The sequence below is a fragment of the Colletotrichum karsti genome (genome assembly GCF_011947395.1).
Source record: "Colletotrichum karsti strain CkLH20 chromosome Unknown Scaffold51, whole genome shotgun sequence".
Lineage (NCBI taxonomy): Eukaryota > Fungi > Ascomycota > Sordariomycetes > Glomerellales > Glomerellaceae > Colletotrichum > Colletotrichum karsti.
In genome coordinates, this window is record NW_024065951.1 from 114,602 (window position 1) to 141,452 (window position 26,851).

General features: G+C 54.6%; 9 protein-coding genes across 9 annotated transcripts; 5 read left to right on the forward strand and 4 right to left on the reverse strand.

Annotated features, from left to right (window-relative positions):
* Positions 1-1,636: 1,636 nt before the first annotated feature.
* Positions 1,637-5,818, forward strand: CkaCkLH20_11794 (ABC efflux transporter; the record flags this gene model as incomplete). Its single annotated transcript, XM_038894508.1, has 2 exons — positions 1,637-3,472; positions 3,518-5,818. The coding sequence occupies 2 exons, from the start codon at positions 1,637-1,639 to the stop codon at positions 5,816-5,818; spliced, it is 4,137 nt and encodes a 1,378-aa protein (XP_038740153.1).
* Positions 5,819-6,274: 456 nt separating this feature from the next.
* CkaCkLH20_11795 (peptidase family M20/M25/M40) lies at positions 6,275-8,002 on the forward strand (the record flags this gene model as incomplete). The annotated part of the gene is made up of 1 exon (XM_038894509.1): positions 6,275-8,002. The coding sequence occupies one exon, from the start codon at positions 6,275-6,277 to the stop codon at positions 8,000-8,002; it is 1,728 nt and encodes a 575-aa protein (XP_038740154.1).
* Positions 8,003-8,540: 538 nt separating this feature from the next.
* CkaCkLH20_11796 (uncharacterized protein) lies at positions 8,541-9,948 on the reverse strand (the record flags this gene model as incomplete). The annotated part of the gene is made up of 4 exons (XM_038894510.1): positions 8,541-8,853; positions 8,917-9,083; positions 9,143-9,214; positions 9,286-9,948. The coding sequence occupies 4 exons, from the start codon at positions 9,946-9,948 to the stop codon at positions 8,541-8,543; spliced, it is 1,215 nt and encodes a 404-aa protein (XP_038740155.1).
* An 869-nt stretch (positions 9,949-10,817) lies between these two features.
* On the forward strand, positions 10,818-12,794 carry CkaCkLH20_11797 (uncharacterized protein; the record flags this gene model as incomplete). Its single annotated transcript, XM_038894511.1, has 1 exon — positions 10,818-12,794. The coding sequence occupies one exon, from the start codon at positions 10,818-10,820 to the stop codon at positions 12,792-12,794; it is 1,977 nt and encodes a 658-aa protein (XP_038740156.1).
* A 543-nt stretch (positions 12,795-13,337) lies between these two features.
* CkaCkLH20_11798 (uncharacterized protein) lies at positions 13,338-14,459 on the reverse strand (the record flags this gene model as incomplete). The annotated part of the gene is made up of 1 exon (XM_038894512.1): positions 13,338-14,459. One exon carries the CDS (start codon positions 14,457-14,459, stop codon positions 13,338-13,340), a length of 1,122 nt encoding a protein of 373 aa, XP_038740157.1.
* Positions 14,460-15,165: 706 nt separating this feature from the next.
* CkaCkLH20_11799 (MFS maltose permease) lies at positions 15,166-16,948 on the reverse strand (the record flags this gene model as incomplete). The annotated part of the gene is made up of 4 exons (XM_038894513.1): positions 15,166-15,494; positions 15,568-15,777; positions 15,828-16,390; positions 16,473-16,948. The coding sequence occupies 4 exons, from the start codon at positions 16,946-16,948 to the stop codon at positions 15,166-15,168; spliced, it is 1,578 nt and encodes a 525-aa protein (XP_038740158.1).
* An 888-nt stretch (positions 16,949-17,836) lies between these two features.
* Positions 17,837-19,429, forward strand: CkaCkLH20_11800 (mucin-desulfating sulfatase (n-acetylglucosamine-6-sulfatase); the record flags this gene model as incomplete). The annotated part of the gene is made up of 1 exon (XM_038894514.1): positions 17,837-19,429. One exon carries the CDS (start codon positions 17,837-17,839, stop codon positions 19,427-19,429), a length of 1,593 nt encoding a protein of 530 aa, XP_038740159.1.
* A 386-nt stretch (positions 19,430-19,815) lies between these two features.
* Positions 19,816-20,948, forward strand: CkaCkLH20_11801 (putative aldo/keto reductase; the record flags this gene model as incomplete). Its single annotated transcript, XM_038894515.1, has 3 exons — positions 19,816-19,866; positions 19,922-20,548; positions 20,637-20,948. 3 exons carry the CDS (start codon positions 19,816-19,818, stop codon positions 20,946-20,948), a joined length of 990 nt encoding a protein of 329 aa, XP_038740160.1.
* A 3,992-nt stretch (positions 20,949-24,940) lies between these two features.
* On the reverse strand, positions 24,941-26,567 carry CkaCkLH20_11802 (uncharacterized protein; the record flags this gene model as incomplete). Its single annotated transcript, XM_038894516.1, has 8 exons — positions 24,941-25,364; positions 25,415-25,552; positions 25,609-25,646; positions 25,698-25,852; positions 26,081-26,122; positions 26,196-26,289; positions 26,362-26,385; positions 26,445-26,567. The coding sequence occupies 8 exons, from the start codon at positions 26,565-26,567 to the stop codon at positions 24,941-24,943; spliced, it is 1,038 nt and encodes a 345-aa protein (XP_038740161.1).
* Positions 26,568-26,851: the final 284 nt, after the last annotated feature.

Consider the following 26,851-nt stretch of genomic DNA (forward strand, 5'->3'; position numbering starts at 1 on the left):
AACAAACGCTGCCGACGGGATGCCTCTCAGTTGGCGCCGGACTGCCATTGGTTTGGAACTTTGGCCGGCATGTTTGAATAGTTTTCTCTCAAAACGGTCATGTCTTTCGAGTTCCGATGTGAATACACAAGTCCCTAGGCAGGGGCAACTTATCAAATATCTCACCAATGGTTCCTTTTACTGACTCCGTCTCTATTCGAATCATCACAAACGAAGCCAATGTCACGGACAGACAGCAAGATGCAGCAGCAGCAGCAGGCGAGGTCTGGGTCTCAATTTCCCCGACTGGCTCGGACGAGGCGCTACCGCAGCGTTATCTCGACATGTCGACATCGATACCGAATAATTAGCAGTCATCTGTGGTAGCATCAATGGATCGCCGCCAGCGTGTGTCGGTATCAGCGACATTGACGGTTGACCAGAGGCCTGGGAATCCGCAAATCCTACCAGGCCTAACCCCATCCGTCGTCCAGTTGCCAATGTCGTTTCCCTCATTCGCGCACCCGCTAAACCCCTCCACCCACATGGCGCTCTCAACCTGTCCATCCTGGTCTCGCGAGGTCGCAGTGCCGGCGTGGACGCCTCCCGTACGCCATCCGAGCTGTCACTTGCAGAAGTTGAATCAAAGCTCTAGTTAGACGGTCGACGAAGACACAGAACAGACGAACGTGAGGTGCCTCGGGAGTTCGGCCAGGTTTAAAAAGACGCCCGACCAACAGACAGATCATTCAAAAGTCGAACTCGTCCCCAAGACATGCCGTGCGGAACGGGGCCGTGAACTATGGACGAGGGGGCCTGTGGACTCGTGTCGTGCGGAGGAAAAGCTGCAGCTGCATCTCACTGCAGCCGATCCTGGCCTCGCTTCGCCGTGAGGAGCGAAGCATTGGTATTGCAGCAACAGCCGTAGAGCATGGGCGCTTGACCGAATCTCAACGCATCGGGGGCCCTGGTCGGTGAGCTTGCGCTGGTGGATGAGGAGAAGGGAGAGCGACCTTGATGTTGCATCCAGCCGAGAGCTACCCTGCCACGCCTGGACGCATGTCACTTTTCATTCTCGTCGTACTTTCCGTCGTCTTCGCATCCCGCCAACGATCTTTTCACATGAACATCTGAAGGACTTTTCCCGCTGAGGACTGTCATCTTTGTCTTCCTTTTTTTGGACTTGATTTCTTTCCAACAGAAGCTCTTGCCACGTCCACCGTTGCTTTCGAGCATCACTTTCGCGACGTTACGCCCCCTGATATCTACTTCATTCGCCGACTCGACGCCCGATCGTTGAAACATAGCTGACGACCAGCGCCATTCTTCCACAAACGGCGATTCGCGCTGATTCGCATACTCGAAACGGCTCTTCGTGAGACACTCCCGATCATCGCCGTTGCCTCCAATCTATCGCCGTCAGCTCATCACAAAAGCCCGCACGAGGGTCAGCCTGCCGTCAGCAACTCCAAGCCACAGTTACATCTACCCTGCCAGCCCTACAGCCAAGCAGCTGTCGTTTGGAGCAAAGGATCGGTCTACATATTGCTCTCACGCACCTAATATCCTGCTGGGCCCAACCATTGCGATTGGAAGAGATCGAAGCAGGCCAATGGCGGTCGTGAGGTGAGATAGAGCAGTTCCTCCGTTGCCCGCCATGTCGCAACAAAACCCCGACACTGTCGCTGGCGATCAGCCATCGAATAATACCGCCGCGCCAGCAGCCGACGACAACCCTGCTGTACTTGACACTGACAAGATTGATCGTGCGAGCTCCGTCGACACATCAATGGAACCAACCGCGCCCACCGATCAGGCCGCCCTCGAGCACCGCTTCTCGCTGTCTGGGGCCGGTCACATTTCGCTTGATGATGTCGAAGCCGTCGACGTTCAAATTCGCGACCTTGCAGTCAGTGTCGACACATCGCCTTCATGGTTCGACCCTGCAACCTACCCTGAGCTGGCCAAGGCGAAGTTTAATCCCCAACAGAGCTCCAAAACCCTATTACACCATGTCAGCGCTTCCTTGCCGGCCGGGACTTTGACTGCCATCATCGGCGGCAGTGGTTCGGGAAAGACCACGCTGCTCAATACCTTGTCGGAACGCATGATCAGTGCTCGGCTGTCGCAAGGAGGGTCGATCACTTTCAACGGAAACGAAGGGGTGCACAACGCTCGGCACGCGTATGTGATGCAGCAGGATATTCTTCTACCAACTTTGACCGTACGAGAGACACTGCAGTATTCTGCCGACTTGCGGCTGCCACCCCCGACAACGGCCGAGGAGCGAAGGCGCATCGTGGAGGAGGTCATTTTGGAATTGGGATTAAAGGAATGCGCCAACACGAGGATAGGGAACAGCCAACACCGGGGATGTTCTGGCGGCGAAAAGAGGAGGGTCAGCATCGGCGTGCAGCTGCTTGCAAATCCGTCAGTGGTTTTCCTCGACGAACCGACTACTGGTCTCGATGCGACGAGTGCTTTCCAGCTTGTGCGCACTCTCAAGAAGCTGGCGACCAAGGGAAGGACAGTCATCACTACCATTCACCAACCGCGATCTGAGATCTGGGATCTTTTCGACAATCTCGTCATCCTGACCAAGGGAAGCCCGGTGTACTCAGGCCCGGCCAAGGACTGCGTGCCGTGGTTCGAGGGCATGAACTTCAAGCTGCCACCGTTCGTCAACCCTGCCGAGTTTGTCATCGATGTTGCAGCCATCGACAACCGCACGCCAGAGCTGGAAGAAGAGACAACAGCACGGGTAGACCGACTCAAGACGGCCTGGAACCACGAAAGCCAGAGGAGGTATATGCCATCGGAGAAGACAGTGGAAACGTCGGGGCGTCGACGGGGCAGCAAAACGGCAACGACAAAACACGCCACATACGGGCGACAAGTCCGCGTCCTGACCGATCGAACCTTCAAGGTCACCTATCGTGACCCAATGGGCATGGCGGCCGCCATCATGGAGGCGATACTGATGGCGATCATCACAGGGTACATCTTCTTCCAATTGCCCAAAGACCTGTCTGGTATTCGATCACGGCAAGGCGCCTTGTATACCATCTCAGGATTGCAGGGGTACTTGGTGCTCATGTTCGAGGTCTATCGTCTGACACTAGACATCCCTACGTACGACCGCGAGCACAGCGAATTCTGCGTGGATGCCATTCCGTTTCTCGTCTCACGTCGCCTCGCACGTCTTTTCACCGAGGATCTCCCTGTGCCCTTCCTCTTCTCCGTCATCTTCTACTTTATGGCCGGGTTCAACAGCGATGCAAGCCAGTTCTTCATCTTCTTTGCCATCACACTTATTAATCACTACATTGCGGTTACATGCGCGATCACCTGTGTGACAGCGTCTCGTAACTTCCCGGGCGCCAGTCTCATAGCCAACATGGTATTCACGCTGCAGAGCATGGCTTGCGGATACTTCATTCAGTCGAATACCATCCCAGTCTACGTGAGATGGCTCAAGTGGATCACGTACCAGGTAAGTCTTGCGGCATTTCTTGGTAATGCAAGCTAACTTGAGTAGTTTTACGGCTTTGGCGCCTATTGCGGCAATGAATTCACAAACGCGCTGTACGACTGTCCTTTGGACGGCGGTTTCTCGAACCCGGCGTGCAACCAGTACACTGGCAACTTTGTCATGCGATCTCTTGGCTTTCCTCCGAACTGGACCTGGCGGCCCATCATCATCATGGTCTCCTTCGTCGTTTTCTTCTGTCTGTTATCCGCAATCGGTCTCCAGTTCATCAAACAGGAGATGACGATTGCGCGAGCCAGAGTTTCCGACACGGATCTGTCGGCCGGCAAGGAGAAAATGACGGCTCGGTCTATATCTGAAGTGCGGACCATCGACGTTGGGCTAGACGATTTTGCCCTGGACCTCGACAAGCGAGCAGCGTCTGGCAAGAAGCTTCCTCGGAAGACCATCTTGAATCCTGTCAACACCACGTTCCAAGCAGGCAAGTTGAACATTATCATGGGGCCATCAGGAAGTGGAAAGACCTCACTTCTCAACGCGATGGCTCTTCGGCTGCACAATAGTGTCAGTACCAAATATCTGCCTTCTGGTAAGCTGACCTTCAACGGTGCCTCGCCGTCAAACTCGGTCATTCGTTCGGTGTGCTCGTATGTCTGCCAAGACGACGATGCGCTCCTTCCGTCTCTCACGGTTCGCGAGACGTTGAAGTTCTCGGCCGGTCTACGTCTGCCGTCCCATATGAGTAGAGACGAAAAGAACAGGCGGGCAGAGGAAGTCCTGCTGAAGATGGGTCTGAAAGATTGTGCGGATAACCTCGTTGGTAACGAATTGGTCAAGGGTATTTCTGGGGGTGAGAAGCGACGAGTCACCATCGCTGTACAGCTACTCAGCGATCCCCGAGTCCTGTTGCTTGACGAGCCAACGAGCGGCTTGGACGCTTTCACAGCCAACTCCATCATGGAGGTGTTGCAGGGTCTTGCCCACGAGGGGCGAACACTCATCTTGACGATCCACCAGGCTCGATCTGACCTGTTCAAACACTTTGGTAACGTCTTGCTGCTCGCCCGAGGAGGCTCTCCGGTATATGCCGGATCAGCCAGGGACATGCTGGGATACTTCACCCGCCAGGGGTTCGAGTGCCCTGCACACACCAATCCCGCTGACTTTGCTCTCGACCTCATCACGATTGACTTGCAGCATGAACAAAGAGAGGCAGAAAGCCGCGAAAAGGTCAGGAGGCTCATCGACAACTGGCAAACGCAAGCTGCGTCAGGGTTTCAGCAGAGAAACGAGCAACGGCTTCCGGGGATCGACGAAGGAGAAGAGGGTAACTCGTCGGAATCAACCAAAACCCATACTCTCGACGCCAAAGCAGGTCAACCGCAAGAGGGCATCACCAAGTCTTCCTCCCACCCTGACGTGCCCGCCCGCAAATCATTCAACAAAGCTTCTCTCGCAACCCCGGCAGAACTCGGCGCCCTGGTCAGGAAACGAGCATCGTTCTTCACGGCTTTCCCCATCCTACTCCATCGCGGACTCATCAACTTCCGCCGCCAGCCACCCCTACTTGTCGCCCGCGTGATGCAAGTCGTGAGTCTCGGCGTCGTTCTTGCGCTCTTCTTCTCCCCGCTGAAGAGTGATTACTTTTCTGTCCAAAACCGGATGGGTTTCATCCAGGAAATCGCCGCCTTCTACTTTGTCGGTATGCTTCAGAACGTCGCCGTCTTCCCTGCCGAGCGCGACGTCTTTTACCGAGAGGACGACGACGGGGTGTACAGCGTCGAGGCCTTCTTGGCCGCCTACTCCGTCCTCGAGTTCCCGTTCGAGATCATCAGCTCCCTCATCTTCGGCGTCCTCGCCGACTTCGCCGTCGGCCTCCCGTGGACCGTGGAGATGTACTTCTCGCTCGTCTTCGCCTGCTTCGGCATCGTCTCCTGCGGCGAGTCGGTCGGCATCATGTTCAACACGCTCTTCAACCACACCGGCTTCGCGGTGAACATCATCTCGGTCTTCATGTCCGTCGCCAACACCATGGCGGGCATCATGTCCATCGACATGCCGCAGCTGTACAAGATCTTCAACTACCTCTCGCCGATCAAGTACGCCACGCGGGCGGTCGCGCCGTACAGTCTTCGGGGGATCGAGTTTTCGTGCAACGCGGAGCAGCGGTTGCCGAACGGTCGGTGTCCGATTGAGACGGGCGAGGACGTGTTGGACCTGTACAAGTTCAACGTGAATCCGCGGGTCAACATTGCGGCGTTGGCGGGGTGCGTCATCGTGTATCGACTTGTCGCGTGGGCTTTGCTCCGCGCAGCGAGGACGCGGTTTGATAAATTGAGGGGAAATTGAACCTCACTTACAGTTAGTTGTAGTCATGTTCAGATCAGATGGGGTTTGCATAGCGATGACTTCACGGTTTTCATACAAATATACTATTAATTCCAACGCCTATGCTCTTACGTGAACCCATTATCAGTGCGCGAAACTTGAAGCTATCCCAAATCAGACGAACAGCCGAGCAAAGCTCCCGATAGCCGAGGGGGGTTGATCCCGGCCATCTGGGAGGGGTCCTCCCGATACGGAAGCTCGCTGAAGCTTTGCGAAACGGCCCCGCACAAGCTTTCGTGCTCGTCGGAGGTTTTGGTGCGATAGCGGCGATTTGTCATAGGCGAGCACATCATTCCTACCGTTCTCTTATCTATTACGTCCTTCATTTTCACTTACTTCTTTTCCTCTTTTCTCCTTCATTCACAATTGATTCACTTCAATTGAGACTGGCGTCAAACAATTGAAGGCCAAGCCAGAATGTCCGAGAAACTCCCCCTCTCCAACCCAACGCCACCTCCGGCCCCGCGCCGCCGGCCGACGGCGTGGTGGGCTTTCATCCCCGCCGCCCTCATGCTCACCTACCTCCATTCCCCGTCCGTCATCCCGTCGTTCTCCCACCACGGCCACGGCTCCGCGCCCGCAACGGCGGCGTCTTCCTGCCGCCAGGTCGACCCCCTCTTCCCAACCCTCACCACCTCCTCGCTCGCCGACCTCGACAAGTACCTCGACACCCCCAAGTTCCGCAACGAGACCATCGCCCGCCTCTCCGGCGCCGTCCAGGTCCCCACCGAGTCCTTCGACAACTACGGCGCCGTCGGCGTCGACGACCGCTGGGACAAGCTCTTCGCCTTCTCCGGCTACCTCGCCAAGACCTTCCCCAAGGTCCACCAGCACCTCAAGCTCGAACGCGTCAACACCCACGGCCTGCTCTACACCTGGCAGGGCTCCGACGACACCCTCAAGCCGACCGTCCTCATGGCCCACCAGGACACCGTCCCCGTCGCGCCCACCACCATCGACTCCTGGACCCACCCGCCCTTCAGCGGCGCCTACGACGGCAAGTTCGTCTGGGGCCGCGGCGCCATGGACTGCAAGAACTCCCTCGTCGGCATCCTCGAGTCCGTCGAGCTTCTCCTCGAGGCCGGCTTCGCCCCCAAGCGCACCGTCGTCCTCTCCTTCGGCTTCGACGAGGAGGTCTCGGGCGAGCGCGGCGCCGGCCACCTCGCCCCCGTCCTGGTCGACCGCTACGGCAGGGACGGCGCCGCCGTCATCATCGACGAGGGCGCCGGCTTCGACGTCCAGTGGGGCCAGACCTTCGCCCTCCCGGGAACCGCCGAGAAGGGCTACATCGACGTCGAGATCGTCGTCCGCACCCCCGGCGGCCACTCCTCCATCCCCCCGCCCCACACCGGCATCGGCATCCTCTCAGAGATCGTCACCAGGGTCGAGGCCAGCCCCTACGAGCCAGAGCTCATCCCGGGCAACCCCTACCTCGGCAAGCTCCAGTGCGGCGCCGCCTACGCCCCCGACTTCCCCCCCAACCTCCGCAAGCTGCTGCCCCAGCAAGACGAGACGCGGACGTGCAAGCGCAGGACGGACAAGCTCGCGCGCGAGGCCGCCAAGGCCGGCCCGCAGGTCAAGTACCTCTTCACGACCTCCGTCGCGACGGACATCATCGAGGGCGGGGTCAAGATCAACGCGCTCCCGGAACGCGTGCGCGCCGTGGTGAACCACCGCGTCAACGTGGGCGACTCGACGGAGAGCGTGAAGCGGCACATCGCGGACGCGATCCGCCCCGTCGCGGAGAAGTACAACCTCACGCTGCACGCCTTCACTGACGAGGAGAAGGAGACGCCGTCGAGCATCACGCTCAAGGGCAACGACAAGAAGCTCGAGCCGGCGCCGGTGACGCCGACGGGCGTGGAGGGCACGACGCCGTACGGGGTCCTCTCGGGGACGACGCGGGCGCTGTACGGCGAGGAGCTTGTCGTCTCGCCGGGGATCATGACGGGGAACACGGATACGCGGTATTACTGGGACCTGACGCGGCATATTTTCCGGTTCCTGCCCGGGTATGACCCCGAGAGCGACGAGTGGGCTGGGATTCACACCGTGGATGAGAAGACGAGTGTGAAGGGGCATATTAACCTGGTGAAGTGGTATACCATCTTCTTGAGGAATGTCGATGAGGCGGAGTTCGAGTAGGGGAGATTTCACAGCGTCGGCGAGTTGATGGGGTTGTGTATATTCGAAACGACATACTCCGAAGATTTAGGGGACTCTCAACGTAACCTGGAAGGCTGTCCTTGAGAGACCACTCATGGACATTGTTAGGAGCTATTGGTAAAATGACGCATCAAGAATTCCCGTTATGATACTCTACTAGTGTGTCTTTGCCAGCTAGGCAGCTAATTCGTTCCCCAGAGTATCGCAATGGCCTGAAACCCAATGGACTTGCGCCGGGCCATCAGAAGCTATGTCTGGCGGTGAGTAAACAGTGCTCTTTCTTACGAGATGTGACGGGTGTCTTGCCGTGTCCGTTCATGCCGTTGCCGACTCCGGGGTTTTGAGGCAGAGATGAGCTTGAGGATGATACTCTATGGAGTGCCTCCTTTAGGCCTTAGAGCGCCTCTCCAGCTTCTCGGCCTTCTCCGTCGATGACATCGCGCGGAATTCTGTGCTGTGATAATCTTATTATAGTGCCATCGATTCTGCGAAGATCTCGTTCCCTAATCAATCGATGCTAACGCCTGCGTGACAACACATATCTACTCATGAGGGTGAGATACCAAGCAACGAAACCAATGCACAGCGGGATAAATTGGATCGGGAGTGGCATCCTCGGCGCTTCGGGATTGGGTTGCGGCAAGCCCCACGCATTGATGAGAAGTATGTAACCGGCGATCCAGAGGAGCAACACAATGTGCACAACGTCGACCGGCCCAAATAACTTCTGCTGCACGTCGATCTGGAGGCGGACAGATATGATAAGCGTCCCGGTCCACAGTATGATGAAAATGAGACCCGTGACGCTCAAGCCGCACACCATCGATGACCTATCGTACCGTCAACTTCTGAGGTCAAGTTCCCGCCGACACGGAGAGTTATGCACGACTGACCTTTCGGATCCGCAGTGGCTCAGGTTGAAACCCAGACTTACGAGTCCGGATATCACGGCGACTACGGCCGGGACTAGGAGCGCGATGAGGAACATGTCCCCTCCGGACTGGTCGACTCTCGCCCAAAACCGGGTATTTGGACGAAGCTGCGGACCGGCCTGGGAGGCCTGATGGAACCGAATCAGTTTACTTCCCACCCCTGAATTTAGCGGCTGTAGCTACTCACCCCAACCACGGGTACAGTCTTGAGAACTCGGGTTCCCGGCTGCTCGCGCTCTTGTTGAGGCGCCGGTTCCTGCTGTTGTGGTATCAGAACCGTTGGCTTGAGACAAGAGGGAGAAGTCGATGTAGAAAGTGTCTCTGGCTCACCACCACCACCCGCATAAGCCGCTGCTGTTTGTTCAGCAGCGCTTCCCATCTCCTGTTCGAGTCCGACTGACTCATCTCGTAGAGGTCGGTCGTTGTCCGCAACGCCGGGGACCGGTTCGTGGGCTGATAATGCCTCGCGGTTTTCCAGGAAGTCGGCAGGACCAGGACGACCGCGACGACGAACACTTTCAGCAGCCCGGCCGCGGCCGAAAGAACAACCGAGACCAGGAAATTCTCGTCCTTGCGCGCGAGGACCCCGGCGTTGACCACGCTCCTCTGCCCCCACACCGGAAACCTGGCCAGGTCCGACGCGACGTCCAGGGCGACGGCGAGCACCGCGGCCGCCGCCTTGAGACGCTGCGAGCCGTTGCGGAGGCCGGCCACGAGCGGTACGAAACCGATCTCTGTGACGAACAGGGACACCCACGAAACGACGACTCTCGCGGACGCGGCGCGGGAGTCCTCGTTCCAGCGGACGAGGCTGGTGCCCGTCACGGGGACCCAGTCTTCTGGTTCGATGGACTGCTCGTTCTTCCTGGCCCTGCTCGTGAAGACGGCCAGGTTGGTCAGGCGGCCGCTGAAGAGGGCGATGCCGAGAAATACGCAGACTGACAGTGCTGCAGACCGCGGTGTCCCGTTCTGCTCCGCACGGTTTGCTGCCATCGCCGAGTTGGCGAGTCTTGCACGTGAGTCTACGACGGAAATTCAAATTCAGCAGTATAGCTGTTCACAGGATAGCCGAATGTATTGATTTGATCGGGGATGTGTATCTGCCGCCTCTTGTAGCACGGCGAGTAGAATAGGCCTGCCGGTCGAGGACGAGGCTGCGAGCACCGAAGCTATATGTAACCGATGGAGGAAGCACTTCTGTCACTCATGCATGTTGAAGTTGGCCAATCGGCGGTTTCGCGCCGAGCTCGTATAACCGCCCCGGTGACGCAAACACAGACGCGGATCTTGGCAGCGACTCGGATTGCCACAGCCTGATCCTCACAAGCACAAAAGAGTGATACCAGCCGACTTGCAAGCTTCGGGATCGCACGCCGTTCTTTTGGTCGAAATGCCCCTCTGTTCTACCTGTCAACGATTCGACATCCATGAGTGGGCGAGAGACCCAGGCATCTGGAGGGGCTACCCCCTGAGTGTCGTGGTCAAGGGGACCAAAGAGGGTTGTCCCTTTTGCGTTTTGATTCACGAGAGGCTGCTCGAGAAGTCCGGTTCTCTCGTCGCCAGCGCCATAAAATATGAGAGGAAAAAGCAGGAAGGGGGCAGCCTACGATACCTGTACGGACTGATCGGTTCTACGTTCATGTCACCCTGGGTCAATATGAAGATTCACCAGACGGACGAGGTTCCGCGGTATGACCATGGCCTCGGTATTCAAAGGCTTTCGGCTCTCGCTGGGAACACAGTTCTTGACTTCCATGTTGCTGCAGATCAAGGTGATAACTTCCTCCTTTCTTTTCGTCTTTCCTTTACCTCTTCTCTCTACTAGAAATGCCTCCCTAATGGCGTTTCGCCGCATCGCACTCATGAATTCGACAGGTACGCCGCCGTACGACAATGGGGATGTCGTAGGCTATCTCGTGGACGAAGCCACGATGGCCGACAACTGCATACAACGCATCAAAATGCAGATACAGCAATGCACCGAAGATCCCGAAAAACACTCGCGGTGCTTAGCAAGTCTATCAGGGTACCAAAAGCTGCAACCGCACGACGCGGAGTTGCCTACCCGACTGGTGCGAGTGATACGGACAGCAGGCGGGAGTACGGACGCGCGCCTGGAGATCACGACGCCAGGGCAGCGCGGCTCGTATGCGACGTTGAGCCATAGATGGTCTCAAGAGACGCACCGACATAGAACCCTTACCTCGAATCTTGCTGCTGGCGGGGGGGTCAAGAACGGCATGAGCGGCCTTTCTAGACTATTCCAAGACGCCATCCTCATATGCGATAAACTAGATATCGAATATATCTGGATCGACTCTATCTGCATCATCCAAGACGACCTGGAAGGAGACTGGAAGCGGGAGGCGCTCAAGCTGGCCTCGTACTATCAGAACTCAATCGTCACCATCGCCGCCACATCCTACCACGGGGACCGGGGCTACTTCCATCCCCGCAGCATCGGCGCTGTGCCACCCGTCGTCTGTCTGCCCTACTTCGACCGGAGCGGTGTCCCGGACGGTAAGATCTTCCTGCAGCCGATGAGCGGCCGCGCACAGGACGCGGAATACCACCGGCAGGTGACGACCGGGCCACTGCTCTCGAGGGGCTGGGTCTTCCAGGAGTGGATCCTGAGCCGGAGGGTCCTCTGCTTCACCGAGTCCGGGCCGGTGCTCCACTGCCAGGCCGTCGGACCCACGTTCTCGGACGGCCACATCGTCGCTGTCCCGGCCGACGTCGTCGCGTCGGAGAAGGCCTCCTCCGACGATAGGGAGGGGGACCCCTTCCCGACGCGGATGCTCGCGGCGGTCGACTTCTCCGACCCCAAACAGCTCGCGCTGGCCTGGGAGGAGATCGTCCGGGGCTACACCGCGACGAACCTGACGAAACCCTCGGACAAGCTCATCGCACTGGCCGGCATCGCGAGTGAGTTCGGGGGCGCATTCGACGCGACGACACGGACGTGTCTGGGACCGCACTCGGGCGCCGCTGCGAACTACGCCTGCGGGCTCTGGCTTTCCGACATCTGCCGCGGACTTCTCTGGGAACGCGTCCAGCTCAGCGGAACTCCCACCCCGCCTCGCGTCGCCGGCTTCCCGACCTGGAGCTGGGCGTCAACCGCGGGGGCGGTCCACTGGCCCCGTCAGGAGGATCCCGGCTTCCTGAGACCGACGTTGTACGACGTCCGCAGCCAGATCCGGACATTCGACAGGGTCAACGGACGGCTTGAGAGCCTGACCAGGCTGATCGGGGCCAGGACCGTCGATGCCTCCGCAGCCTTGGACAGTGGGACCGGGAGGACGGCGGCCGCTCCGCAAGCTAGAGAACATACCTACCACGACACGTTCGCGTTTCTGGAACTGGAAGGCCTTCTGCAGCCGGTCACGGTGCACGGGTACTTCCCCTCGGACGTGGACGTGAACGTCGTCGGGACGATCACCAACGTCTGCCCGCGGGACTGCAACCGCGGCTGGAGAACCGTGAGCCTGTGCGCCGCCGCCCCCGACGTTGTCGTCGGCTACGCGGCCGTCGAGCACCCGGACCTGCAGGTGGACGACAACGGGCCCCTAGGGAGCGATAACCGGGTCGAGGTCTCGGCACTGCTCCTGTCGAGGGTCCGCCGTGTGAAGTACGGGGCTCTGATTGGCAGCCTGCTGCCTTGGCACGACGTGTACAACGTTCTGTTCGTAAAGAAGGCGAATGTGGCCGTTGGAGGACTTCGGGTGGATGGCGGTGGTGGTGGTGATGTGTATGAGAGAGTTGGTTCGGGGAAGCTGTTTGGGAATGACGTCGGGGACGCGTACCGTGCAACAGAGCGGAGGGTGCTGCGGCTTGTCTAAGAAAGGGGGCACATTGGACTTGATTCTTACTGGAAGCTGATCTCAGTAGGCACACTTGGCTCGTGAAGAAACTCCATCTTGAGAAGCTCCAACTCCTCTTATAGAAGCGTCTGGATCACCTTCGGTATTACTTAATGTTACTTTACATTCAAACATAATGCGTCGATGTTGAGAATGTGCATCACGTTCAGCTGAATCAATGGAAGCTTTTCACCAACGGGTCAGATGATTTCCTACAAGGCCGTGACGGAGGTTTGCTTACTATCGCTGTTAACCAACAAAGTTACAAGAGCAATGTTTCAACCCAGGAAGAAACAGAAAGAGATTCACCTCGTGAAGTTGTATACCATCTTCTTGAGGAATGTTGATGAGGCGGAGTTTGAATAGAGGGGAAAGTGTCGGGATCGAAGTCTGGGGGATTAATGCCAGCTTCAGTAAGTGGACTAAGTTGGATACATCAAGTCGAATTGAGTGTATTCTCAAATCCACGAAAGCTACATGTGAGGCCACAGAGCGCAAGTGGCCAAGTGCGTGCCATAGGTCTTACCACTTTTCGTCCTTCTCTAGCGACGGAGGATTAAATCCAACTGGGTCTGGTCCTAATTCATCAATTTGCCATGGACGCATCCTCGGTGGCGCGTCGAAGTGTCTCGGAGGCCAGACGATCCCTTCGGCGTCATCATATGCGTCGACTTCGCTCCCCACCACGGGCTCGGCAACATCCCTCGCCCCAGAATCTTTGTACCCATAGTTATTCTGGTACATTGACCGCCTGTAACGATGCAGATTGGCGGCTGGCTCTTCGACGCGCTCTCGGCGTATTTGCTCCCAGCTCTTCCCCCCACAGTCACGACGGATGTCACTGTCGATGAACGGGGAGTCTTTCTTCTCTTCGTAGTCCACGCCGGTTCCTCTCCTGACGACCACCATCATCTCCTTCCTCTTCTCTCCTTCTCCTACCAAATCCTTGTCAGAGCGTCTTCCAAACCCAGGAAGCGAATCAAGGACCTGTTCTGGGACATCATTGACGTCTCCTCCATATGCTTCTATGAATCCTTCTGGGAAGATCACGGCCGGTTGGTCTTCTTGCTCGAATCGAACCCTCTTGCTGGGATCCGTGACGGAGCCAGGGCTTTCGGCAATGACGGAACGATAGACATCGACTTCCGGATTGGTCGACTCGCCGTCCCGGAGCCTCAGCATGGCTCGCCACGTAATCGGTTGAGGCCTGCGCGTGTAGTAATCGGCTACATATTCCCAATCGTTCGGAAAGACCATATACGTGTGGCCTTGCAACTGCCTGGAATGGGGATGTACCATGTCCGTGGCGAATGGCCTGTTGAAACCGAGTAGCGACGAGCTGTGCGTGATAAATCGAAGCTCTCTCCACCCATCGCTCTCCGTTATGAGACCTGTCAAGGTGCAGTAGCTGATCGCCGGTGAGCGCGGCCCGAGTACGGTGAGGGTGTCGAGTTTCAGGCCCGGGAGGATTTTGAGCACCGAGGGCAGCTGATAGAACACGCTGCTTGGGTGGGATTCGAATACGCCCCCCTCTGCGTAATCCTCTTCGCTGTAGCGCGCGAGTTGGAGGGGGTCGCCGACGACTCGCAGTCTTCGTATCTTTGGTATCGTTTCCGGAGGCGCGCTGAGCAGTCTGTCGACCATTGTTTCGGGGTCTTCAAAATGAAACAGTGCTAAGCTGATCCATTTGTTCCCGATTTCTGTATATATTTGGCGACAGGTTCTGAGCAGGGAAAGAGCGTTTGGATCGGACTTGATGCGAATTCGCTTGAAGTTGTCGATAAATCTCATTCCTAAGCCCAGTCTCGTATTGCGAAAGACGTGCGAGAAAATCTCATCACGTATTTCCAGGGGTATGCGCTGTAAGAAAGACGCGTTCTTCGTCCCAGCGTTGTCGGGAAATTGCGCTTGCTTGAAGGGATTGGGTTGTGCTTCGGGTCCAATCGCCATGGTGTCTTGTCAGGGTGAGATGAAACCTTGTGAGGATAGCAATGATTCTTGGCTGTCCGCTGATTGTTGGAGAAGGCGTGGATGACTGAAGCGGTATTTATTGCCATTCACGCTTCTCATACGCGAAGCTTCCACGGAGCGGGGAACACACCTCATGCCAAAGTCAAACCTTCCTCAACGCGCAGTCGGATTGATCACAACGTTGAGTTTATTTGCCGTCTCGGCATAAGCGCGAGTACATGATTGGCGGTGACATCGTTCATGATCGGATAACATGGAAAGCTGCGTTCCAACTACACCTCACAAATGACGGCATGCTATACACCTGGAATTAGAAGCAAAGGAGTCTTCACCCATTCCCTAATCTATCATCACATGCCAGTATCGAGACCGTCCTCCACTATTGATATTGTTTCGAAGCTTCCAAGAACTTTCTAGCGGGTACCTTCTTCTCAAACAGCTTGTTAAGAGTGTCTGGTGACATGCCCTTGATTTCTGGTAACCGGAAGAATGCCCAAACGATCATCAACAGCGTGAAAGCCACAGCCGGGAAAGCCGCTTTGCCCTTCAGGTTCCCTTCTTGCGGGTTCAAGAGATATGGCGAGACTATGGTGTTGATGATGGAAAGAAAGTAGTAGGTGTTTCGGCCAAGAGAAATCGTCTTCACCCTCACGTTACTCGCGCCCACGTTGGCGGCGATTCCGTAGGGGACTGGCCCGATGCTGGCACCTAAAGATAATGTGTCAGCCGGGTCGGTGAGGTCGCCAGAGTATGTGTAGCGGAGACGAGAATCGCAACTCACCATAGATGAAGAACCACACCAGAAGCATGGCGCACTGCGCCCATCTAACGTTGTTGCCGGCAGAGGTGCTTGTCGCGAAGTCGAGAAACCCGACGAGAGACATGACGGGAAACATGGCGATGAGACCGCACAAGTACATGGTGCGCCATCCGAATTTGGTCATCAAAACCCAAGATGATACGGTTCCAACAAATGCCAAACTAGCATTGCCTGCAGCTAGGTCAGTCGTGTGTTTCTGGTGGGAACTGGGAGTAACTGACCAATAGACAAGTTAAAAGAATCGGACGAGTCCAGCCCTGCAAGGGTGAAGAAGTAGGTGATGTAGTTTTGAATGGCAAAGCCTGGCAGAATTTGACATCCCCAGCTGACCATCGCGATCTCAGTTCGGCGCAGACTGTCGCCCTTGAAGCAGTCAAGATACGATCCCTGGATCTTCATCAGACGCTCCGCTTCGATGGTGCGGGTGATCGTAGTCAGCGTGTCCTTGGGATCGATTACGTCTACTGGTGCAGATACAAGTCTCCGAAGACTCTTCTCCGCGTCCTCGAGACGTCCCTTTCTTGCGAGCCACCACGGAGACTCCGGCGCGAAGTATGTTGCGACCATGAGAGGCAGGGGCCATATCCATTGAAGCGCGAAGGGGATTCGGTATGACCATTCGCCTTCTATGCTGAGTGTGCCAGACAGAACACCAAAGGCCAAGATCTTTCCCATGACCCAACATAGGTTGACATAGACGGTCAGATAGCCACTCAGTTGAGGGGGACTGACTTCGGCGGCGTAGGACGGGGTTGCTGCAGCAAAAAAGCCACACGGGAGAGACCTGCGGATTAAGACGCATTGTTAGCTATTGTTTAGACACATCGACAAGTCATAACACAAGAAGAGATAAAGGAACATTTTACAGCAGAAGCATGCCAACTGTCAAAACCTCTACAGAGGGTGCGAAGAACGTGATGAAGATAAACCCAATCAAGGCGGCATGCGAGCCCATCATGACTTTTCGAAGACCCCATCGGTCTGCACAGTAGCCGTTGGCAAACACACCGATGATCATGCCCACCAGGTTGGCCATCGACAAGCCGATCTGCCAGCGCGCCGGGACGGAGTAGCTCCCGTTCGGGAGTTGAACACCGTACTTCTGCTGAAACTGGGGGAACGCGTAGAATGAGTTGATGAGAAGGAGGTCGTACGACTCCATGATGGTAGCGTTCGAGAGGCAGACGGACCAGGCGACGGCTTTCCAGTAGCAACGGAATGTCTGCTTCAGTGACAAGGCCGGAGCGGCTGGAGGAGCTGCACCGGGCTCTTGGAGGCCATCTTTGTCGAAGGAGTCCTCCACATGCGTCGCGGAGAGCATGTCTTTCTTAGTGTCCATCATGACAATGTCAAACAAGAGAACCTAAGAGAAGGCAAAATGTGGAGATGCTTGCTCTCTTGCAAGATAAGTGTTGACAACTCAAGTGGTCAGGGCAATGACTTTATACACAAAAAGGACAAATGAGGTTCGCTGCCGGTTGACATTACCCTCAACACATGACGAAGCCATGTATGCCGTGGCAGTCATCTTCGCAGGTAGTCTGGCTATCCTTGCAAACTACCGCCCTACTGGCAATGCGGAAACCCCACGGAGACAGTCACGAAGAACCGCGAGTTCTCAAGTTCCAGATCATTGCCCAGGAATCACGCAACTGCAAGGGCATATTTCGAAGCCGGTTCATGAGCTCGGGACTCGGCGACTGAACCCTGTGATTGGACGAGAGAGACTTCGGAACTCTTTTGAGGAAAAATGACGCTCCAAGTACCAGCATTGGGTTCTCTCGTGCGACCACACGACTTGAACGGGTTCCCGGATCTTTGAGTTTCTGACTCGATGAGCGGGGGCTCGTTCTTCAGCTGCTAGCCGTCTTGGATGCTCCTTGAGTGTTCCTTGCCATCTCGGGTAACACACCGGGGGCTGTCCATGTCTCCCCGCAAAACGCAGGCGAATCATCGTCAAGCACCTCCGAGTACCGATCGTTCGCCGACTACCGTAGTTTGCATTAGTGTCATCGCAACAGGACATCCCACCTCCCGCAACACACGTCTCGTTCGACGGTGATCCGGTCGAGCTTGACCCGACGAGCTCCGTCATCTCGTTCAAAAGTTACTTCAAAAAGCCAAAAGAGAAGACACTTTGCATCGCACCTGGACGCATCTGGAGCTTCAACCTGATCTTTTCTCCTTTCCTTAACCCAATTCCGCGACGTTATTCGCCTTCACTTACAACATGGAGTCTCAAAATCGCCCCAATATCGTCTTTATCATGGCTGACGACCATGCCGCAAAGTCCATATCTTGTTACGGCGCCGGTATTAACAGCACCCCAAACTTGGATAGAATCGCCAATGAAGGCATGCTTTTCAACCACTGCTATGTCACGAACAGCATCTGCACACCATCTCGCGCAGCAATTCTATGTGGCACTTACAACCACGTCAACAACGTCACGACACTTGACTCCAAACTCAACAGCCGGCTCCCTAATGTGGCCAAGCAGCTACAAGTCGGAGGCTATCAAACAGCCATGGTCGGCAAATGGCATCTCGGGGAGGGCGCCGATTGTGGACCAACCGGCTTCGATCACTGGAGCGTGGTCCCCGGACAGGGCGAGTATTGGGACCCCCAATTCATCGAGCCTGACCCGAACACCGGCAAATCCAAGATGGTGCGCTACCCGGGATACGCTACAGATGTCATCACCGACAAATGCATCGACTGGATGCAGAACCGCGACAAGCAGCGCCCATTCTTCCTCATGTGCCACCACAAGGCCCCCCACCGCAGCTGGGAATGCGACAACAAGCACAAGCACTTGTACAAAAACCCCGTCCGACTTCCGGATACCTTCACGGACGATTACAAGAACCGAGCGAATGCGGCCAAGGTCGCAAAGATGCGCGTGGCCGAAGACCTCACGTACAACGATCTCGGCATTGTTCAGCCGGAAGGCCCGTGCAGCGAGATCGGAGAGAAGATGATCGATATGTGGTGGTGGAACGATCGCAAGATACCTGCGCCCGAAAACGTCACGAAGCTCAAGCTGGTCTGTAAAGACGATGGAACCGTCTTCACTTTCAAGTCCAAGCAAGAGCTCGCGGAGTTCAAGTTCCAAAGATACATGCAACGCTACTTGAGGACTATCCAGAGCATCGACGACAACGTCGGGAGAATGCTTGACTGGCTTGAGTCCGAAGGCCTCGCGGAAAACACCATCATCGTGTACACCTCCGACCAAGGCTTCTTCCTGGGCGAGCACGGGTGGTTTGATAAGAGGTTCATGTATGAGGAGAGCTTCCAGATGCCCTTCATGATACGCTACCCTCGCGCAATCAAGCCGCAGTCCGTCTGCAACGACATCATCTGCAACGTGGACTTCGCCCCGACGTTCCTGGATTTTGCAGGTGTTCGGGTCCCGACTTACATGCAGGGACGATCTATTCGACCTCTCCTTCTTGGGGAAAGTGAGATCAAGCCGGCGTGGCAACAGGTGGCGTACCATAGGTACTGGATGCACCGCGATGTCATCCACGAGGCTTACGCTCACTACGGTGTACGAGATCAACGTTACAAGCTGATCTATTGGTACAACGAAGACTTGGGCATGGAGGGCGCGCGCCCTGGTGGCGAGGAGAAGGAGTGGGAGCTCTTTGATTGCCAAGAGGATCCGCTTGAGCTCTTCAACTGTTACCATGAGCCACAGTATCAAAGCATAGTGAAGAAGATGACAAGGCTACTCGAGGAGAAGATGGCGGAAATCGGCGACGAGCCGATTCACATCAAGCTGGCCGGGGCCAGTCTTCAGACCGGTATTCATGCATAGTTAGTTTGAGTTGAGAAGACCATTAGCTCGGAGCCCAGCTGTGGCGTCAGCTTGCAGTTTCCTAAAAGAGTAGGAGCAAGGGGCTGCTAGCTTTGCACGGGAATAGGCTCACCTTAGTCTATGAAACCAACATTTATAATACAACAAAAATGAGACAATTCTGAGTTTGCAGTTACCAGAACAAGTAGGAGCAAGGTCTTGGTGATTTGAAATGAAACTTTGATTGATGTCTGAGTACAAAAAGATCAAGCATATAAGGAGACGGAAGCGCGCAAAGAAGGGGTTGGAATTGAAGAAACAGAACAAACACAGCAGCTTCCAGCTTTCATATCCAGTCTTCATAGAATTTTTTTTCAACTCATCTTTCCACGGGCACGCTACTCAAGATGGAGTCCACGCAAAAATCTTCCATCAAACTTGTTCTCGGGGCTGCGAATGTGAGTAATCTCGACAGTCTATTCACCGAGGTCTTAACTCACACAATATGCGCAGATCGGAGATGCCGAGATTGATCCAATGGTCCGTTTCGATACACCTGACCAGGTGAATGCCTTCTTGAACGCGTTCTCGAACCGCGGGTACAATCAACTTGACACCTCACGCATGTATTCGCCCCATGCGCCGGGGACCTCGGAGCCAAGAATCGGAGCCGTTGCCGCAGGCGACAGGTTCGTCATCGACACCAAGGTCACATCGATAGAACCGGGGGCACATACCAAGGACAAGATCCTAGAGGAGATCGATATCTCCCTGGAGGCTCTGAAGATCGACCAGATCAATGTCGAGTATCTCCACGTCCCCGACCGTGACACCCCTTTTGAGGAGGCGTGCGAGGCCATGACGCAGGCGCACAGAGAGGGCAAGATCAAGCATTGGGGTATCTGCAGTTACACGGCCGAGGAGGTCCAGCGATTCATCGACATCTGTGAAGAGAGGGGATTTGTCAAGCCCACCGTCTACCAGGGACAGTACAACCCAATCGTCAGAGGCGGCGAAAAAGATCTCTTCAACGTCTTGCGTAAGAACGGCATGGCGTTCTATGCCTTTAGCCCCGCCGCAGGTGGCTTCTTCGCAGGGAATCATAAGAATTTCACTCGAGGTGGGAGATTCGACAAATCTGTGAGCTCAACCCCTACATTTTATTCATGTTGATTGCTTTAAACACTATATTACACTCGGTACTGACAGGTGGTTTGTGTCATCGAAGATCATGGTGGGCGAACTGTACACCAACTTCTACATGAAGCCGTCCATCATGGCTGCAGCCGACAAGGCGCTCAAGATCGCATCTGAGCATGGAATCAGCGGCCACGCTGCAGCACTCCGGTGGACTGCGTATCATGGTATTCTTTCTCGGATTTACGATGATTCCATCATCATTGGTGCCTCCAGTCCGGAGCAGCTTGAGTCCAACATCGACACGGTTGAGCAGGGCCCGTTGCCTGAAGATGTGGCGGCTGCTTTCGAAGCCGTTTACGGGGAAATTGACAGCGATGTGGAGATTCCGTATCATTTGTAGAATAGCTGCGAGCAGACCAAACCTAAAGTAGTAGGAGCAGACCTTGGCGGGGGTTTGGACTAAATGCTGACCGGCATATCGCTGACAAATGAGCCATGCACCGGTGCTTTGATGACGGCGATGCTGATTAGAGGATCTTTATAATTCACCACGCGATTGTCATCTTCACTTCCAAGACACTTGCTGTGAATTTCCTTACTAGACGAAAACTCTCTCCATATTGCTTCAAGATGGAGTTCATCACAATGGTTCACCCCGACCAGAAAGACTCTGCGAAACTGAAGCGGCAGGCTCATTCTCATGCGGCTCGCGTAGCACATGCTCGCGCCAGAAGGCAGCGAACAGCCAGATACCGACAGCCAGAAGCCGCTGCCCATGAACCTCGGACTGTTCGTAAAACAATTTTCGACGACGATAATCATCGAGCAACTAGACAAAAGGATCTGGCGCTATTCATCCGAGATGAGATCACATTGGTGCTGCCGAAAATGGTTTCCGGCTCGTTCGAGCATGAACCACTAGCAAGCTTTCTGGGATCGTTGACATCCAGAGAGCACTTCTTATTCAACCATTGTGAGTCGGGCTTAAATTCTTCATTATTGATGAGGTTACACGAAATCGACTGGAACTAACTCCGAACCGAGATACCCAAGTCCTTGTACCCAATATGCAGCTCAACTGCCCTGTAGTGAATTATATCGGCGAATATGAAGAACACGTCAGAAGAAACTGGATACTGTATGGAACCACTGATCTGGACTTTCTCAAATGGAGTCTACTCGCGGCATGTCGCCATTTATCCATGGTTTGCCTCCAGGAGGAATACACAGCGATTGCGGCTCAATACAAGCTGAGGTACATCCAAAGTGTTCGGGGGGCAATCTCGGACAATGGGCAATCATCAAATTGTACAGCTGTCACACGAGCTTTGATACTGGCGATGGATGATGTAAGTTCAACTCTTGTTGAGCCGTTAAAGAACGGATCGCTAACATGGCATGCTAGATTATGATTCGGGACATGCCAATGGCTTCGAATCACTTACTTGGCGCCATCAATATTGTGAAGTCAGCTGGTGGCACTAAAGCTATAGGACTGAGTGATTTGGTTCGCTGCGTTCTGTATAGTTGTGTATATGGCAAACGACTCCTTGACTGGAATACTTCTCTCGACTGAGACGTCACTGGCTCCTTTTTCTCCAAGCCTCAGATCTCAAATAAACGAACACGATAATTTTGGATATCGACCTCTAGATATTGATCAAAAATAGTTGTCATCTGACCCCATAGGCCATTCGTTCAATCCCCAGGTCTCATTCCAATTACCCCACAAGTGAGAAGTCGGAGAGTCATTGGAGTTATGGACGAGAAAAGGATTGTCGATGCTTTCAGTAGACTCTGGGGCAAACTTGTGTTGTTCCACGGGCACGCCAAGTCCAGGCGCATGCGTGTCTGTTAAAGCCGAATCCCCTGTGCCGCTGGAAATTTCCATGTCCGAGATCAGGTTATCTCCTTCAGTCCTGGTGTGAGTGGAATTGTTGGGTTGCAATCCAAGAGGTCCAGCTGCGATTTGGCTGTCGTCAACGAAACGGGCCTGTCTTAGAATGCTATGAACAGCGAGATTTTGATGTCGCTTGGCTATTCGAGCGAATCGTGGTCGAGGTAATTGGGTATTGTGACGTTCTTCAGGGGCTTCCTGTAATTGATCCAACGACGGTATGGCCGAGGTCTTTGATCGTATCACCTTTTCGAGGTCGGCAAGAATGAATTTCGCCAGTGTTGAGTTCTTGTAGAGAAATCTAAGAAACTTGAGCGCAGACTCGGCCTGGTTCAATGCCGATTCCTTGGTGAGACCTGAGTTCGGTGGGTTGAGAGAAGACTCGCTCAGAAAAACGACTATTCGTGACGCATGGTAACTACAAATAGCGATGTCAATGTCAACCACCTTCATATCTAGCCTAATTTCCGCCAGATCTTGTAGGACTTGAAGTATAGCTTGGGCATGGTCGAAACATGCCCTTGCAGCTTTGCTGATGAAGCTGGTTGGCACGGCACCGATCACAACATCTGGAGCTGCCTCTGCGTACCCAGAGAGAAACAGACGGTAGAGATCGCAATGACATTGATGCCATGACAAATTTGCCACAATGAGTCTCCCGAGCCAGCGAGAACTCGAGCACGCCCGAAGATCTTCGGGGCGGTAGACTGGTATTTGGACTTCTCCCAAACTCCTCATGAAAGAGCCCACTAGAGCTTCTATTTCCGGGACAGGTTGTCCCGAAAGAGCCATCTGTCTCTTCAACCTCGAAATATCTCGCCTCAACGCAGCTTGCCGAACGATGAGCGACAACAGTCCGTTCTCAGGCAATTTGTCTGGTGAGGATGCAGCCTCCATCGTCTTGTTGGCGTCATTGAGTGCCACAAAGTCTTCTTCGGGGCAGGGGAGTTTGAGATAAACGTTTTCATACGGGCAGAGCTCGCATTCCGGCAGGCCACTGGAGAAGTGTCCGTCCATCAAAATGAGAGACCACATCAAGCGGCGGCGAACCTCCTGCGCCAAAGGGTGAATGTCGATTCTTTCGTAATGCAAGCGAAGCGCGCTGGCTGCTCTTGATGCAATTGATGAAAGCATGAATGCCTTCTGGAACTCCCCTGTCTCGATGTGATACTGACAGATGAGAAGCAAAGCCTGAGTTCGGAAGATGGTTGGGTATTCCAGATGAGACCATATTTGGCTCTCGGCATTTCGGATCCAAGATGAGGTGAAATGTGGGAAGTAATCGCGATTTCCGAGCCGGCTTGCGGCGACGGCGCAGATGGCGAGAGTCAATGTCTCATCAAGAGTCCCTTCTTGACACCGTTGGATGATGGACTGTTCGTTCAAGAAAGAGCACAGTGCAAGCGGATACAGGTGGTTGAAGAAATCACCGACAAGCTTCAGCTGATCGGAAGCCAGTGGCATGGCTTGCGCAGAGGTTCCGGGGTTACTGTGGAGGCCCGCTGAGGCAATATCGATTGCGCTTTGTTGCGATGGCGAACCTTCGATCGCCGAAGTGTTCTCAAGAGCATTAGATGATCCAGCGGTCATTCTACCCAGTCGTTCACGTTCGTTCCATGACTTCTTCCTCCTGGAGTCAGGATATACGCACTCCCGGCCTCGCCGCCGACAGCCGGTACACACGGGAAGGTCGCCGGAGCATTTGATCTTCTGTGAACGACATTCGGTACAGGCTTGAGCGCCGCGGCGTCGCTGCAGCTGTGATGCGGGCGATGTAACCGGAGCTAATGATGTTGCCTCGAAAGAGCAACGGAAGTTGAGACGCTCGCAAGCCGTGCAGCGATCCGGGCCTCCGTTGCATCGCACCTTGATTGTCGATCAGGTCCCGTCCTGACTTACAAGAAGCGACTGGGTCAAGAACTTACCTTTCGAGCTCGACATTGATAACAAGTAGTCTTGGACCTTGGTGCTGGCATGTCGCTTTCATTCAATGACCTCTCTTCTGGCCTCGGCTGGGGGAAACGAGAGAGATCGGGTGTTTGGGTAGCGGCTACTGACTCGATTTTGAGGCGGGCGGACTGACCCACCCGAGATCCGGGTTCCGCCGGTAAGAGGACAATCGCCGGTCGGCCTGCCGATGTCCCCGTCCCGGGGATCTAGAGATTGCCGAACGTCGCCCTCGCAGGTTGGAACAATCATCCAAACCTTGAGGTCTGATTTGAGCTAAGCTTCTCTTATCATTTGACCCAGATTCAGCGTCAGATATCTTGACCCTTATTGACGCGACGGTGGCAATCTCTTGTCAACTTGAACGTTTCTGGTCATCGAATTAATAGCACTGGAAATATTTATCCATCTACTTCAGTTATTCCCCGCTGAATCCGTCCCATTTTCCAATGGCTTTCTGCCATAGATTGACCAGCTGAATTAAACAATCAGTTCCTTCCGTCGCCGGTGCATGGGGGTATGTGCCGCGCAAGAGCGCTGTGGCTGACTTACATTGAGAAATACGCATGAATATTTCTGTCTCCAAAATCTTTCGTATTCTCCTCCATCAACGCCAGCACCTGCTCTCTCGTCCACCCGAGAACTCTAGTGAGCAAGGCCATGCATATGCCCTCCCATCCCCTTGCTAAGTTCTCGTTGTGCCAGACGCCCAACTCTTTATGTCGCATCTCTCTCGGCCACGGGTTTGTGGGCCATTTGAAGTGCAGCAGGGTGACATCCGAGAACCCGGCCTCTATGAGAACAGGCTTCAACTCTTTGGCGTCCTGGTAAGCACGTCCAAATAATTCAGACGCACGTTGTACCAACTGAGCAGTTTTCGATATCGAGTGCTCAGGGAGCAAAGTTCCGTCATCCGAGAGAGGTGCAATGTCGACCTCGACTAGTTCCAGGTACCCTCCTGGGTTTAGGTTTCTACGCAGAGGAGTCAGCAGTGCAAAGTATAACGTCAATGACGTACGTACTCGTAACATTTTCGAACATATTCATTCCAGTCGCCCACGGACGAGTTCATCATCCGACTGTGGATATAGTCAAATCCCTGCGCGAACATCCAGGGTTCTTCGAAATCGGCGATTTCAAATCGAACGTTCGGCGGTGTACTAGCAAGTCAGTAAACAAAGGTTTGGTTGGGAAGATAGAAGTGGTGAGCTCGTACAAGTTTGGTTGCACAGGAGACAAATCGATCCCGTGGACCTATCTCGGAGAATAAGAGCCACGCTCAACTCAGCTCAGACAACAACATACTTCAGCTTCGGGATGTTCGTCTCCGAAATCAATCGCCCAGATGCCGGTGCCGGTACCGACGTCAAGGACTCTTCCAACCTTCCCCTCCTTCGCAGCTGGGGGAGCGTTTCCAAGTTTGTTATTGAATGTAAGAAGAAACAAAGCGTGTTGCAGATCTGGGTCAACGGTTGATTAGAACTGCTGATCCCATACCAAGAAAGCTTGAGATAGATGACACGTCACTTCAGCACAGAATAACGAGATCACGGCTTTGTAGTGACAGCAGATACAGGGGAGGTATGGAGCTGATGACACATGTACGGGGACAACAAAGAACTTATCTGGTATAATACAATCAAGCAAAAAAGGCGAGAATGACAACGTGTTTGGGCATATTCACTTACCAAGTCTTTCCGTTTCAATCTCGTCATTGGGAATATTGTATTCTAATGAATGTCTTGTAAGCTCACATGAAAACGCAGCTGCCAGGCTTCACCGACGGCATAGAGTAGAACTTACTGCCATCATTGTATCTGTGATAGGTTCTCCCGTTCTCAATCCGATAGTCCATGATGGAGCTATCCACGCTTCTTATTGACGAGGCAACACTCCGCTGAGTATGTCGCATATCTATGTTAACTCTGCAAAGCCCTTGAAAGTCTCATAAGGACTCAGCAACACGAACCATATCAAGTGCGGAATCATAGTCCTAGTTTAGCACGATCAGAACCCCGTGGACCTTCACAGACGATTGGATATTCTAGTCACCTGATCATCGGCCTCGATGACGACCTCGCGGTCAGGGACGTTATTGGGCCATGTATTCGGCGCGGCCGGCTGCGTACCACCGAAAAACGAGTCGTCGTCCATGTCCATGTCCACGTCCGTCATTTGGATGGAGGGAAGCGAGCCGCAGCGGGAGAGCCGAAGCAGCAGCAGCAGCGGGAGATTGTCTCACCTGGGAAACGCACACCGATCAGCAGCTCAGCGCGGGGTCTATTAAATGCGTGGTGGGGTCGAGAGCCCCTCCATCCTGCAGTGTGCTGCCAATCACGCAGGCCTGCTCACCGACGGATGTTATTCCTGCAAAAGGAATATCACCGTCTATCTGGAGCGAATGAGAGTTGGGGAAACAGCAGGGGGGTTCTTCGCGCTGTGCTACAATTGGCATTGTT